Source organism: Oncorhynchus nerka, linkage group LG27 (assembly GCF_034236695.1).
Source record: "Oncorhynchus nerka isolate Pitt River linkage group LG27, Oner_Uvic_2.0, whole genome shotgun sequence".
In the NCBI taxonomy this organism is placed as follows: Eukaryota; Metazoa; Chordata; class Actinopteri; order Salmoniformes; family Salmonidae; genus Oncorhynchus; species Oncorhynchus nerka.
The window spans coordinates 9,372,046-9,385,353 of NC_088422.1; the positions used below are offsets into that span (position 1 = coordinate 9,372,046).

Genomic DNA, 13,308 nt, shown 5'->3' on the forward strand with positions numbered 1-13,308 from the left:
GTGCTAGAAGTCAAAGCTCAATTTGTCAATTCAATGTTGTTCTCTGACTTGAGCAGTCTCATGGAGTCATCCCTGGGAGACATTGATCTTCACACACCCTTCGCACCTAAAATATCTGAGTACAGTTACCTAGTGATGTTGTAGTCGTTACACAAACCAATAGTCGCTGTGAGCATGTAGGGGTTCCAGATTTGAGTTATATCAGCTATGATAAACTATGCCTTGCCTTTTTGAGTGAATGGTAGAGTTGCCTCCGGTGTTAGTGACCGAGACATACATGGTTGTTGAATTGGTTAATTTTCAGTCCTGTTGCCTTCATCCAAGTGGCACATTATCATTATAATTCAACTCATTGTGACAATACATTACATATCTCGTCAGGCCATATTTTGAGGCCAAGCTTTACCCTCAATACAATGGCTTGATACTCATGGTTTACAGGTCACATCAGGCCTGCGAGTAGGGTTGCAAAATATACAGGAAAATAAATAAATCCAAGAATCTTCCAAACGGGATCTCTGGAAAACCTGGCAAATTAAAAAAATATATATTTTAACCCTACCTGCAATTCATATTATTCTGAGTTAGGATATCTAACAGGTGGAATTTATATTCACCCACAACCTGCATTCATAATGACTGCCAGGGTCAGGAACAGTGTGAGGAGATGACCTAAACCATTAATACATGAAGGAAAAAGGACTTTTCATTGACTTTGAGTTAAATGTCAGGTCAGCTCAGCAGTCAATCTACATGTGCTTTTCCTGTGAATGCCTATATGCTTTAAAATGAGTTAATATATTTCAAAACCCTCTCAATAAGAAGAATATACTGTGAAGTTATTGGGGGTCTTTTTTTATACAATCTTGTCATATCTTGAACTCTTGCTATTTTGTTTTGTGGTGATCTTGAACATGGAAAATCGTCAAGCAACTGTAATTGACATTTCTGTGAGATTTTAATAACTGATTCTGTTAATTATTAACAGGTTTGGTAAAAATATGTTAAATTATGCTACTGCCACAGTTTTTCAAAGTATAGCCCACGTCGCTTAACGATAAAAATGTGACATGATTTGGGAGAACTTTAAGCATTTTATTGTGTTTACATGGCCTATTTCTCTCTCTCCAAATATTGAGACAATAATTTTTTTTTTTTTAAATGCAATTTCAAATAAAATCCAAACTTGATTTAAATTGCATTCACAATACATTTGCAGATCTTTGTGTTGTATCATGAATGGAACACAAACACATGAGCCCAGCAATATGTACAGTATGGTTAGAAGTTCAGTAGAACTAGCTTAAAAGAGTATGTTTTCTTACCTGTATAGAAAATATCCTAAATGCGCTCACTACTGTAAGTCACTGTTGATGAGAACATCTGCTAAATGACTCAAATGCAAATGTATATACTCAAACAAGTCAATAATTCTCTATAGTCCCAATAAAACAAATATTTTAACTTTCCTCCAGTCTCAAAATGTAGCACCAATATTTATTACATAACCCAAGTAAATGTAGCACCAATATTTATTACATAACCCAAGTAAATGTAGCACCAATATTTCACGTATATTGTAAACATGGTTTAAAATGGCAACATTTGATTAAATATATCCATTATACTAAAACTTCCTTACAGTAACAATCTTAAATTAGCACCTAAACAACCATTTTATGTATAATGTATACCACAACAAATCAATTAAACCTTTTACCATTCCAAACAAAATTATGCTTGTGAAGATGAAATTTAAAATCAAATGTTATGTCACATGCTTCGTCAACAGTGAAATATTTACTACAGTCTTTCTCATCCATGACCTTTGTCTCTATCAACTTTGCACATTATGCTTTAAAAAAAAGAAGGGTGAATAGTGTAATATGATATTGTTTAAACCAGGAATATTCACAAAGTAAAAAAGAAAAGAAAGAAAGAAATGTTACGCTTTGCGGGAAACTCAGACCAATAAATACTGTAAACAAGAATGTCTTCATATTTGATTGTCTGTCCATGTTGGCTGTTGTCATGTTGGCTGTTGTCATGTTTTGCACATCATCGTAAAGCTTCTTCGGTGGTGTTTCCTTTGTTCTTAGTACCTGGATAGATAGATAGATAGATAGATAGTGAGATAGATAGATAGATAGATAGATAGATAGATAGATAGATAGATAGATAGATAGATAGATAGATAGATAGATAGATAGAGATAGATAGATAGATAGATAGATAGTGAGATAGAAGGAAAACACATCATGCCAGCAATCATTTTCAGCATTGTATTTTACAGAGGCAAATCTTGATTCCTTGTGTCCTCTCTCTCCTTGGCACAGAGGTTCCTCCTCTGAGGGGCGGAACCTCTGATCTTCTGCTACAATGTGCTTTGAGAAGGATGGGATGAGTCGGGACACAAGGGGGGAAAAAGGACATAGATTCATCCCTTGGTGTGGTATCCCCCCCCCCCCCATAATGTAAAAAAGACAGCACTCACGATGTAACAGTACACCCTGAAACCTGGACAGAGGTGCCGCTGTATTGAACACTACAACGAACAACATTATTGTCAAAGTTGGACTCTGGAACCTGGTGACCTGGGTTTACAGTGATCTGTAAAAAATATAATGAAGGCATAAAGTATGTTAGGTTAGGAATCATTCACATCGTGTTGCTACAATAGGTTGAATTTGGACAGTAATATCAAAAATGTTTATTTAATGGCATACAATATAAAAACAGGATTAGAAACCTCCTTAGCTAATAATATAGAACAAAATATGGCAACAAACCTTAAGGATATACTTCCCAGGTGACACATCAGTAATGTCAATCCACTGACAGTCAATATCGGCATTATAGGTGTCATAGCATCCAGGACTCAATCCCTAAAAACAATCAACCCAAGACAAAGAGATTCATCCATTCAACTGGTTCAAAAAAGCCTGGTCCCAGATCTCGTTGCGCTATCATGTCCACTCCTTGTCACTTGGCATGGCTTGACATGATAGCACAACAGCACAAACAGATCTGGGACCAGGCTAGCACAACAGCACAAACAGATCTGGGACCAGGCTAGCACAACAGCACAAACAGATCTGGGACCAGGCTAGCACAACGGCACAAACAGATCTGGGACCAGGCTAGCACAACGGCACAAACAGATCTGGGACCAGGCTAGCACAACAGGACAAACAGATCTGGGACCAGGCTAGCACAACAGCACAAACAGATCTGGGACCAGGCTAGCACAACAGGACAAACAGATCTGGGACCAGGCTAGCACAACGGCACAAACAGATCTGGGACCAGGCTAGCACAACAGCACAAACAGATCTGGGACCAGGCTAGCACAACAGGACCAACAGATCTGGGACCAGGCTAGCACAACAGGACAAACAGATCTGGGACCAGGCTAGCACAACAGCACAAACAGATCTGGGACCAGGCTAGCACAACGGCATAAACCGATCTGGGACCAGGCTAGCACAACAGCACAAACAGATCTGGGACCAGGCTAGCACAACAGCACAAACAGATCTGGGACCAGGCTAGCACAACAGCACAAACAGATCTGGGACCAGGCTAGCACAACAGGACAAACAGATCTGGGACCAGGCTAGCACAACAGGACAAACAGATCTGGGACCAGGCTAGCACAACAGGACAAACAGATCTGGGACCAGGCTAGCACAACAGGACAAACAGATCTGGGACCAGGCTAGCACAACAGGACAAACAGATCTGGGACCAGGCTAGCACAACAGCACAAACAGATCTGGGACCAGGCTAGCACAACAGGACAAACAGATCTGGGACCAGGCTAGCACAACAGCACAAACAGATCTGGGACCAGGCTAGCACAACAGCACAAGCAGATCTGGGACCAGGCTAGCACAACGGCACAAACAGATCTGGGACCAGGCTAGCACAACAGCACAAACAGATCTGGGACCAGGCTAGCACAACAGCACAAACAGATACGGGAATCACAACAACACAAGGAATAAAAAGATAGAACACTTTACACTGAATAAAGCCCGATCCGGTTCTGTCTCTACTATTGAATGGTGAAAGCTCTCAGATGCAAACTAAAATTTATAGCCAGGCCTCTTCCCACTGGGCACATACAGTACAAGGACGTCATTTCAACATCTAGTTTTGGTAAAGTAAATTCAACAAATGTCATTGGATTTCGGTTAAAAGTGGGGTAATTAATTCCCTTCAATTTATGACTTTTTTTTTGCAAATCCAAATCAGTTTTCCTACATTTATTCAACATCATCACACAGATTTTATTTTTCTGTTTAAAGAAAACTGTCTGAAGAAAACAAACACATTTTGCATGCTGTTTAATGGGCTAGTATTATAGTGGAGCATAAGGTGATGATCACAGGATTGTATCCCACATGGCACCCTATTCACTATATAGTGCACTACTTCTGACCAGAGCCCTATGGACCCTGATAAGAAAGTAGTGGGGAAATAGGGTGCCGATACAGTAATAACAGACCTGAGTGTGAGACGTGCAGGCGAAGCGTCTGTAGTATCCCGGGTCACATGACGTGTCCTCCAAACAGAAGCTGGCCTTGTGGCCCTCGGCAACGCTCCTCTCTGAGCCGGTCTCCAGCAGCTCGTACAGACTGAACTCGTCCATGCTATGGAAGTGACTGGAATACACGGGACGTATTCTCATCAATGACCAGACCACACAGACTCTTAATATTTGTTAGTTAGATTACTTGTTGGTTATTACTGCATTGTCGGAACTAGAAGCACAAGCATTTCGCTACACTCGCATTAACATCTGCTAACCATGTGTATGTGACAAATAAAATTTGATTTGATTTTGATTTGCTTTCAATGTTGGTATTGCAAGCGCAGTAATAACCTATACACACGAGTCTGTGTAGATCTGTTGAGAGCTCTCGCCACCACACCCCATGCCTGTGAAACTGTACAGGCTTACAGAAACCTGCTTAAAGGGATAGTTACATCAAAATATATATTTTAGTATTTTGTTCATTAGTCCACTGTTAATACAATTCCCCAATAGGTCAGCGGGCCAGTTTTTGAAGAAAGAGCAAAAACGGATGAGGATGCGCTTTGCATATGATACTGACTATCTGTAGTGTACAGACGCAATGACAACAGATATATATTTTTAGGCAAACTGAACCATAACGTCGACCGCCATATCTTCATGAATGTTGTATAAATCTGTCCTGCAAGAGTGTGCTGACCTTCGGTCTGATATGCGTGTGCAAGACCAAGTCAAGCTTCAGCGCTTGATCAAGACGGCGGGAAGGATAATTGGTTATAGATCAAGAATCATCCTCCAACCTGTACACAAAACTCATCCTCCTAAAACTTGAAAAGCATTTTACAGGACAGTACTCATCCCCCTTCACTCAAAACTCAGTCACAGCAGCAGCTGGACAAGGGCAAAGAGACTTCTTCAAAAGAAAATTAAAACAGACGGATATGGGGACTCTGTTATTCCAGCAGCCACTAGGCTGTATAATAGTCTGTTATTCCAGCAGCCACTAGGCTGTATAATAGTCTGTTATTCCAACAGCCATTAGGCTGTATAATAGTCTGTTATTCCAGCAGCCATTAGGCTGTATAATAGTCTGTTATTCCAGCAGCCACTAGGCTGTATAATAGTCTGTTGTTTCCTCCACTAGGCTGTATAATAGTCTGTTATTCCAGCAGCCACTAGGCTGTATAATAGTCTGTTGTTTCCTCCACTAGGCTGTATAATAGTCTGTTATTTCCTCCACTAGGCTCTATAATAGTCTGTTATTCCAGCTGCCACTAGGCTGTATAATAGTCTGTTGTTTCCTCCATTAGGCTGTATAATAGTCTGTTATTTCCTCCACTAGGCTGTATAATAGTCTGTTATTTCCTCCACTAGGCTCTATAATAGTCTGTTATTCCAACAGCCACTAGGCTGTATAATAGTCTGTTATTCCAGCAGCCATTAGGCTCTATAATAGTCTGTTATTCCAGCAGCCATTAGGCTGTATAATAGTCTGTTATTCCAACAGCCATTAGGCTCTATAATAGTCTGTTATTCCAACAGCCATTAGGCTGTATAATAGTCTGTTATTCCAGCAGCCACTAGGCTCTATAATAGTCTGTTATTTCCTCCACTAGGCTGTATAATAGTCTGTTATTCCAACAGCCACTAGGCTCTATAATAGTCTGTTATTCCAGCAGCCACTAGGCTCTATAATAGTCTGTTATTCCAACAGCCATTAGGCTCTATAATAGTCTGTTATTTCCTCCACTAGGCTGTATAATAGTCTGTTATTCCAACAGCCACTAGGCTGTATAATAGTCTGTTATTCCAACAGCCATTAGGCTCTATAATAGTCTGTTATTCCAACAGCCATTAGGCTGTATAATAGTCTGTTATTCCAGCAGCCATTAGGCTGTATAATAGTCTGTTATTCCAACAGCCATTAGGCTGTATAATAGTCTGTTATTCCAGCAGCCATTAGGCTGTATAATAGTCTGTTATTCCAACAGCCATTAGGCTGTATAATAGTCTGTTATTCCAACAGCCACTAGGCTGTATAATAGTCTGTTGTTTCCTCCATTAGGCTGTATAATAGTCTGTTATTCCAGCAGCCATTAGGCTGTATAATAGTCTGTTATTCCAGCAGCCACTAGGCTGTATAATAGTCTGTTATTCCAGCAGCCACTAGGCTGTATAATAGTCTGTTGTTTCCTCCATTAGGCTGTATAATAGTCTGTTATTCCAACAGCCATTAGGCTGTATAATAGTCTGTTATTCCAGCAGCCACTAGGCTGTATAATAGTCTGTTGTTTCCTCCACTAGGCTGTATAATAGTCTGTTATTTCCTCCATTAGGCTGTATAATAGTCTGTTATTTCCTCCACTAGGCTGTATAATAGTCTGTTATTTCCTCCATTAGGCTGTATAATAGTCTGTTATTTCCTCCACTAGGCTGTATAATAGTCTGTTATTTCCTCCACTAGGCTGTATAATAGTCTGTTATTTCCTCCACTAGGCTGTATAATAGTCTGTTATTTCCTCCACTAGGCTGTATAATAGTCTGTTATTCCAGCAGCCACTAGGCTGTATAATAGTCTGTTATTCCAGCAGCCACTAGGCTGTATAATAGTCTGTTATTTCCTCCACTAGGCTGTATAATAGTCTGTTATTTCCTCCACTAGGCTCTATAATAGTCTGTTATTCCAGCAGCCACTAGGCTGTATAATAGTCTGTTATTCCAACAGCCATTAGGCTCTATAATAGTCTGTTATTCCAACAGCCATTAGGCTGTATAATAGTCTGTTATTCCAGCAGCCACTAGGCTCTATAATAGTCTGTTATTTCCTCCACTAGGCTGTATAATAGTCTGTTATTCCAACAGCCACTAGGCTCTATAATAGTCTGTTATTCCAGCAGCCACTAGGCTCTATAATAGTCTGTTATTTCCTCCACTAGGCTGTATAATAGTCTGTTATTCCAACAGCCATTAGGCTCTATAATAGTCTGTTATTTCCTCCACTAGGCTGTATAATAGTCTGTTATTCCAACAGCCACTAGGCTGTATAATAGTCTGTTATTCCAACAGCCATTAGGCTCTATAATAGTCTGTTATTCCAACAGCCATTAGGCTGTATAATAGTCTGTTATTCCAGCAGCCATTAGGCTGTATAATAGTCTGTTATTCCAACAGCCATTAGGCTGTATAATAGTCTGTTATTCCAGCAGCCATTAGGCTGTATAATAGTCTGTTATTCCAACAGCCATTAGGCTGTATAATAGTCTGTTATTCCAACAGCCACTAGGCTGTATAATAGTCTGTTATTTCCTCCATTAGGCTGTATAATAGTCTGTTATTTCCTCCACTAGGCTGTATAATAGTCTGTTATTTCCTCCACTAGGCTGTATAATAGTCTGTTATTTCCTCCACTAGGCTGTATAATAGTCTGTTATTTCCTCCACTAGGCTGTATAATAGTCTGTTATTCCAGCAGCCACTAGGCTGTATAATAGTCTGTTATTCCAGCAGCCACTAGGCTGTATAATAGTCTGTTATTTCCTCCACTAGGCTGTATAATAGTCTGTTATTTCCTCCACTAGGCTCTATAATAGTCTGTTATTCCAGCAGCCACTAGGCTGTATAATAGTCTGTTATTCCAACAGCCATTAGGCTCTATAATAGTCTGTTATTCCAACAGCCATTAGGCTGTATAATAGTCTGTTATTCCAGCAGCCACTAGGCTCTATAATAGTCTGTTATTTCCAGCTAGGCTGTATAATAGTCTGTTATTCCAACAGCCACTAGGCTCTATAATAGTCTGTTATTCCAGCAGCCACTAGGCTCTATAATAGTCTGTTATTTCCTCCACTAGGCTGTATAATAGTCTGTTATTCCAACAGCCATTAGGCTCTATAATAGTCTGTTATTTCCTCCACTAGGCTGTATAATAGTCTGTTATTCCAACAGCCACTAGGCTGTATAATAGTCTGTTATTCCAACAGCCATTAGGCTCTATAATAGTCTGTTATTCCAACAGCCATTAGGCTGTATAATAGTCTGTTATTCCAGCAGCCATTAGGCTGTATAATAGTCTGTTATTCCAACAGCCATTAGGCTGTATAATAGTCTGTTATTCCAGCAGCCATTAGGCTGTATAATAGTCTGTTATTCCAACAGCCATTAGGCTGTATAATAGTCTGTTATTCCAACAGCCATTAGGCTCTATAATAGTCTGTTATTCCAACAGCCATTAGACTGTATAATAGTCTGTTATTCCAGCAGCCATTAGGCTGTATAATAGTCTGTTATTCCAGCAGCCATTAGGCTGTATAATAGTCTGTTATTCCAGCAGCCATTAGGCTGTATAATAGTCTGTTATTCCAGCAGCCATTAGGCTGTATAATAGTCTGTTATTCCAGCAGCCATTAGGCTGTATAATAGTCTGTTATTCCAACAGCCACTAGGCTGTATAATAGTCTGTTATTCCAACAGCCACTAGGCTGTATAATAGTCTGTTATTCCAACAGCCATTAGGCTGTATAATAGTCTGTTATTCCAACAGCCATTAGGCTGTATAATAGTCTGTTATTCCAGCAGCCATTAGGCTGTATAATAGTCTGTTGTTTCCTCCAGTATACACCATATTGTACTTTTAAATGTGTAGCTTTAGAAATTTGAATGAATTATTTTCTGTAGTTTGTTTTACGCACCGTCTTTTTAACCACGTGTCCAAATGAATTTCCCCCCTGGTGGATAGTGAATCTGAATCTCTGAATCTCAATATCTGAAAATGAATCTGAATCTCTGAATCTCAATATCTGAAAATGAATCTCTGAATCTGAATATCTGAATCTGAATATATGAATATGAATCTCTGAATATGAATCTCTGAATATGAATCTCTGAAAATGAATATCTGAAAATGAATATCTGAAAATGAATCTGAATATCTGAATCTGAATATCTGAAAATTATTCTCTGAATCTGAATATCTGAAAATGAATCTCTGAATCTGAATCTCTGAACCTGAATATCTGAATATGAATACCTGAATATGAATCTCTGAATCTGAATCTCTAAATCTGAATCTCTGAATATGAATATGAATCTCTGAATCTGAATCTATTCATACATGTTTATGCATCATTATCCACAACTCACTGATGGCAGCTGTGCCATTCCCAGGCATAGCGAGGTTTGCTGGGCAGGAAGTCAGCAGTGCCCTGGTTCTTCACGCGCTGGGGGAACCGCAGCAGCACCCGGGTGTCGTAGTCGGCCACGCCCTGAGCAGAACTGTCCCGTCACAGGGGAAAACATATGGTCTCTTAGACATTCAAATAGTTCATATGTTAATGCACTTTATTCATGTATCAATTAATTTATTATACAACTTTTTACATTCCAGGAACTCTAGTCCAATCATTCTTGACCCATAGTCTTCACGATTAACTAAATAATTGAATTAATTAAATTGATTCCTAAATTGTTTCCTAAATGTCCTTTTGAACTGCTGAAAGGAAACTGGAGTCTGGCACTGTCGGTTACTACTGTTAATGAATATACAGCTACTATGGGTTTAACTACTGTAATACGTGTCAGAGCCATGACTGAGTGGTAACACTCCACGCTCTCTCAACACATGTACACACCAGGGTTCAATCCCTGGTAGACCCTAACAACTTTCCTCTCCGTAGCTATATCCCTGTTCTAATTTCTAAATAAAGAATTGAAATATTCTTTATGTTGGAGTTCAGCATAGATACACATATAAAGAGTCATTTCATGTCTGGGCTTGGTAAAAACACCTAGCTATATACACTGGGTGTACAAAACATGAAGAAGCCTTTGCCCAAGCCTCCCGAGTGGTGCAGTGGTCAAAGGCATTGCATCGCAGTGCTTGAGGTTTCAATACAGACCTGGGTTCAATCCCAGGCTGTGTCATAACCGGCTGTGACCGGGAGTCCCATAGGGCGGACCACCATTGTTCGGGTTAGGCTGGGGGGGGGGGGCTTTACTTGGCTCATTGTGTTCTAGTGACTCTTTGTGGCCGGCCGGGCGCCTGCAGTTCGATTTTGGTCATCAGTTGAACAGCGTTTCCTCCGACACATTGGTGAGCCTGGCTTCCGGGTTAAGCGAGTGTTAAGAGGCGCGGTTTGGCGGGTCATGTTTCGGGGGGACGCATGACTCGACCTTCGCCTCTCCCGAGCCCGTTGGGAAGTTGCAGCATTGAGACAAGATGGGAATTGGATAATAAAAAAATACAAATGACAACATTTAAGAACCCTTTGCCCTCAAAACAGCCTCAATGAATCGGGGCATTGACTCTACAAGGTGTGAAGCTGGCTGCAAGTCCTTTGGGACATGAAACAAACAGTGTACAAAACATTAAGAACACCTTCCTAATATTGAGTTGCACCCTTTTCACGTCCAGAACAGCCTCATTTCATCAGGTCATGGACTCTACAAGGTGTGAAGCTGGCTGCAAGTCCTTTGGGTTAGTGGACCATTGTTAGAACACACGGGAAACTGTAGAGGGTGTAAAACCCAGCAGCGTTGCAGTTCTTGACACTCAAACCGGTGCGCCTGGCACCTACTACCAATACCCCGTTCAAAGGCACTTCAATTCACCCTCTGAATGGCACATATACACAATGCATGTCTTAATTATCTGAAGGCTTAAAAAAATCCTTCTTTAAGGTGTCTCCTTCCCTTCATTTACACGGATTAAAGTGGATTTAACAAGTGACATCAATAAGGGATCATAGCTTTCACCTGGATTCACCTGGTCAGTTTGACATGGAAAGAGCAGGTGTTCTTAATGTTTTGTACACTCAGTGTAGAGTGGAATGGTCACTGCAGTATGAGAATACCTTGCGAGGCAACCTTCCTCGGCTGCACATCTCAGATTGTACATGGGCAACCTCTGGATATAGGAGGAAACTTGAATATAGTATGGGTCAGGCACCAAGTCAGGGAGACCTGTCAATCATGTAACAAATGCAATTATTATTAAGTAGCCTAAAGCAAGCTGTTAAAAAAAATGAATTGGAATAAAATGCCTTACAAATGTGAGAGAGAAAAAAAATGCATTTAAAAAAGTGAATTACTGGAAGGGAAATATTGCACTTACCTCCTTGTTGATGATAACTTGTGCCATAACCATGCGGCTCTCTGCTTCTGGCTCTAGGTCTGTAGTAAGCATCATAATAATTATAATAAGGGTTATAGGGATTATAACCAATGGATTTATAGGGGTTGTTCGGGTCATCTCCAACCATCATATCCTCTCTTCTCAAATTAGTCAGTGGTGGAGAGTTAGTAGATGTCGGTTTGTCGTCGGTGGGAGTTGATGTTGAAGGTCTTGAAGCAGTCTCCCGGTTCTCTTGGGGTCTTTCATGTCTAATCGCCCCATTAGGACGTCGACGCGCGGTGCGTAATTGCACACCCGGCGCTGGCCGCCTTGGAGAGCCTCTTGGCGCAGGGTATCTGTGCACATTCGTCTCTTCAGCCGTCTCATTATTGTTGATAACGACAACTATGTGATTCTGTTGAGCTGAACCTGTTTTTCGGTCTCTTCGTCCCGATGGCTGATATTCAGAACCGTGGCTAAGTATACTAAACACCTGCCCGTTGTGTTGCCATGGCATTCTCTGCCTTAAAGCTGCTGATGGCGAAGCATCCTGCGTAAGAACTGTTTGCATTATGCAACTGAGGATGCATAGCTGTGTCAACGACAATAAGCAGGCTTCAAAGCCAAGACCCCTCATTATACTAATCAAATGAGTGAATGATATATCCACATGGAAAAATAGAAAATTAAATTAAATTTGTTAGGAAGCAGAATTTTGGAGAATGTTCTCTCACTAACCGAGCAGAATCAAATTTAGGCCTGTAGCGAGAGGAACTATTGCTCAGGCAATCTCGCATCTTGAACGCGCAAGTGGAGTGTGATGGAGGGGTGTGAGTTTTAAAGTTTCTCACAGTTACACAAGTGAAATCCGCATGCGCGCTGCCGAGGAAGTGGAAGTGGAAGTGGTTGGCATTAGCACGGGCACGTCACGTCCCATGAATTCATATAACAATAATGGTGTCAGTGGTGCAAACACATCCGGTTTTATAATACTAAGTATTGCCTTACTATAAATGTTGTTCTGTGTATTCACAGGGAACAAACCTTCTCTACATTATAAAATGAGTAGTTTTGCTTTTCAAATATTTCAGAAGATTTCGTAGAAGCTACATTTTGAAAGACAAAAAACAGTCGTAGGTGAAAGAGGCTTGATCAAAATCAAATTGAGTTCTGAGAATTGTTGTTGACTTGTGTAAGATTTGTCTCTTTGTTCTATCTCTCTCAATGCCTTTCACACTTTTTAGTGAGATATAATTTGTGGTGTTCCCTCACACACCAAGTAGTTATTGGCTGCCCTGGAATGGTGAGTTGGTTTCCAAACCTTGATGGTTATGCGTTGTCTTCGTTTGCTTTACTTATCTTGTAGGCCTGTGACACTTTTGCTGTTATAGCAACAAATGACCTCCTCTTAGTCCTTGATACCATTTTTGGTATTTTGGTTACCTTTAAATAAATGATTCAGTAGGCTAAGTATCACCCCCCACCCCACCCTTATAACAAGTGAACCAGGCTGCCACAGAGGTTACCCCCCTATAACAAGTGAACCAGGCTGCCACAGAGGTTACCCCCCTATAACAAGTGAACCAGGCTGCCACAGAGGTTACCCCCCCCCCTCATAACAAGTGAACCAGGCTGCCACAGAGGTTACCCCCCCCCCCTCA

At 40.7% G+C, this 13,308-nt stretch overlaps 1 protein-coding gene across 1 annotated transcript; it reads right to left on the bottom strand.

Annotated features, from left to right (window-relative positions):
- Positions 1-1,081: 1,081 nt before the first annotated feature.
- Positions 1,082-12,469, bottom strand: LOC115120838 (protein-lysine 6-oxidase-like). Its single transcript, XM_065011374.1, has 7 exons — positions 11,648-12,469; positions 11,388-11,496; positions 9,679-9,810; positions 4,511-4,667; positions 2,790-2,885; positions 2,495-2,610; positions 1,082-2,102 (listed from the first exon to the last, which is right to left on the bottom strand). The coding sequence occupies exons 1-7, from the start codon at positions 12,282-12,284 to the stop codon at positions 2,096-2,098; spliced, it is 1,254 nt and encodes a 417-aa protein (XP_064867446.1). The 5' UTR covers positions 12,285-12,469; the 3' UTR covers positions 1,082-2,095.
- Positions 12,470-13,308: the final 839 nt, after the last annotated feature.

Coding starts and splice junctions, on each gene's coding strand:
- LOC115120838 (XM_065011374.1), bottom strand. CDS start 12,284: ATGAGGGGTCTTGGCTTTGAAGCCTGCTTATTGTCGTTGACACAGCTA. Junction 4,668..9,678: donor GAATGGCACAGCTGCCATCA/GTGAGTTGTGGA, acceptor CGTGTATTCCAG/TCACTTCCATAGCATGGACG. Junction 2,886..4,510: donor CCTGCACGTCTCACACTCAG/GTCTGTTATTAC, acceptor GATTGTTTTTAG/GGATTGAGTCCTGGATGCTA.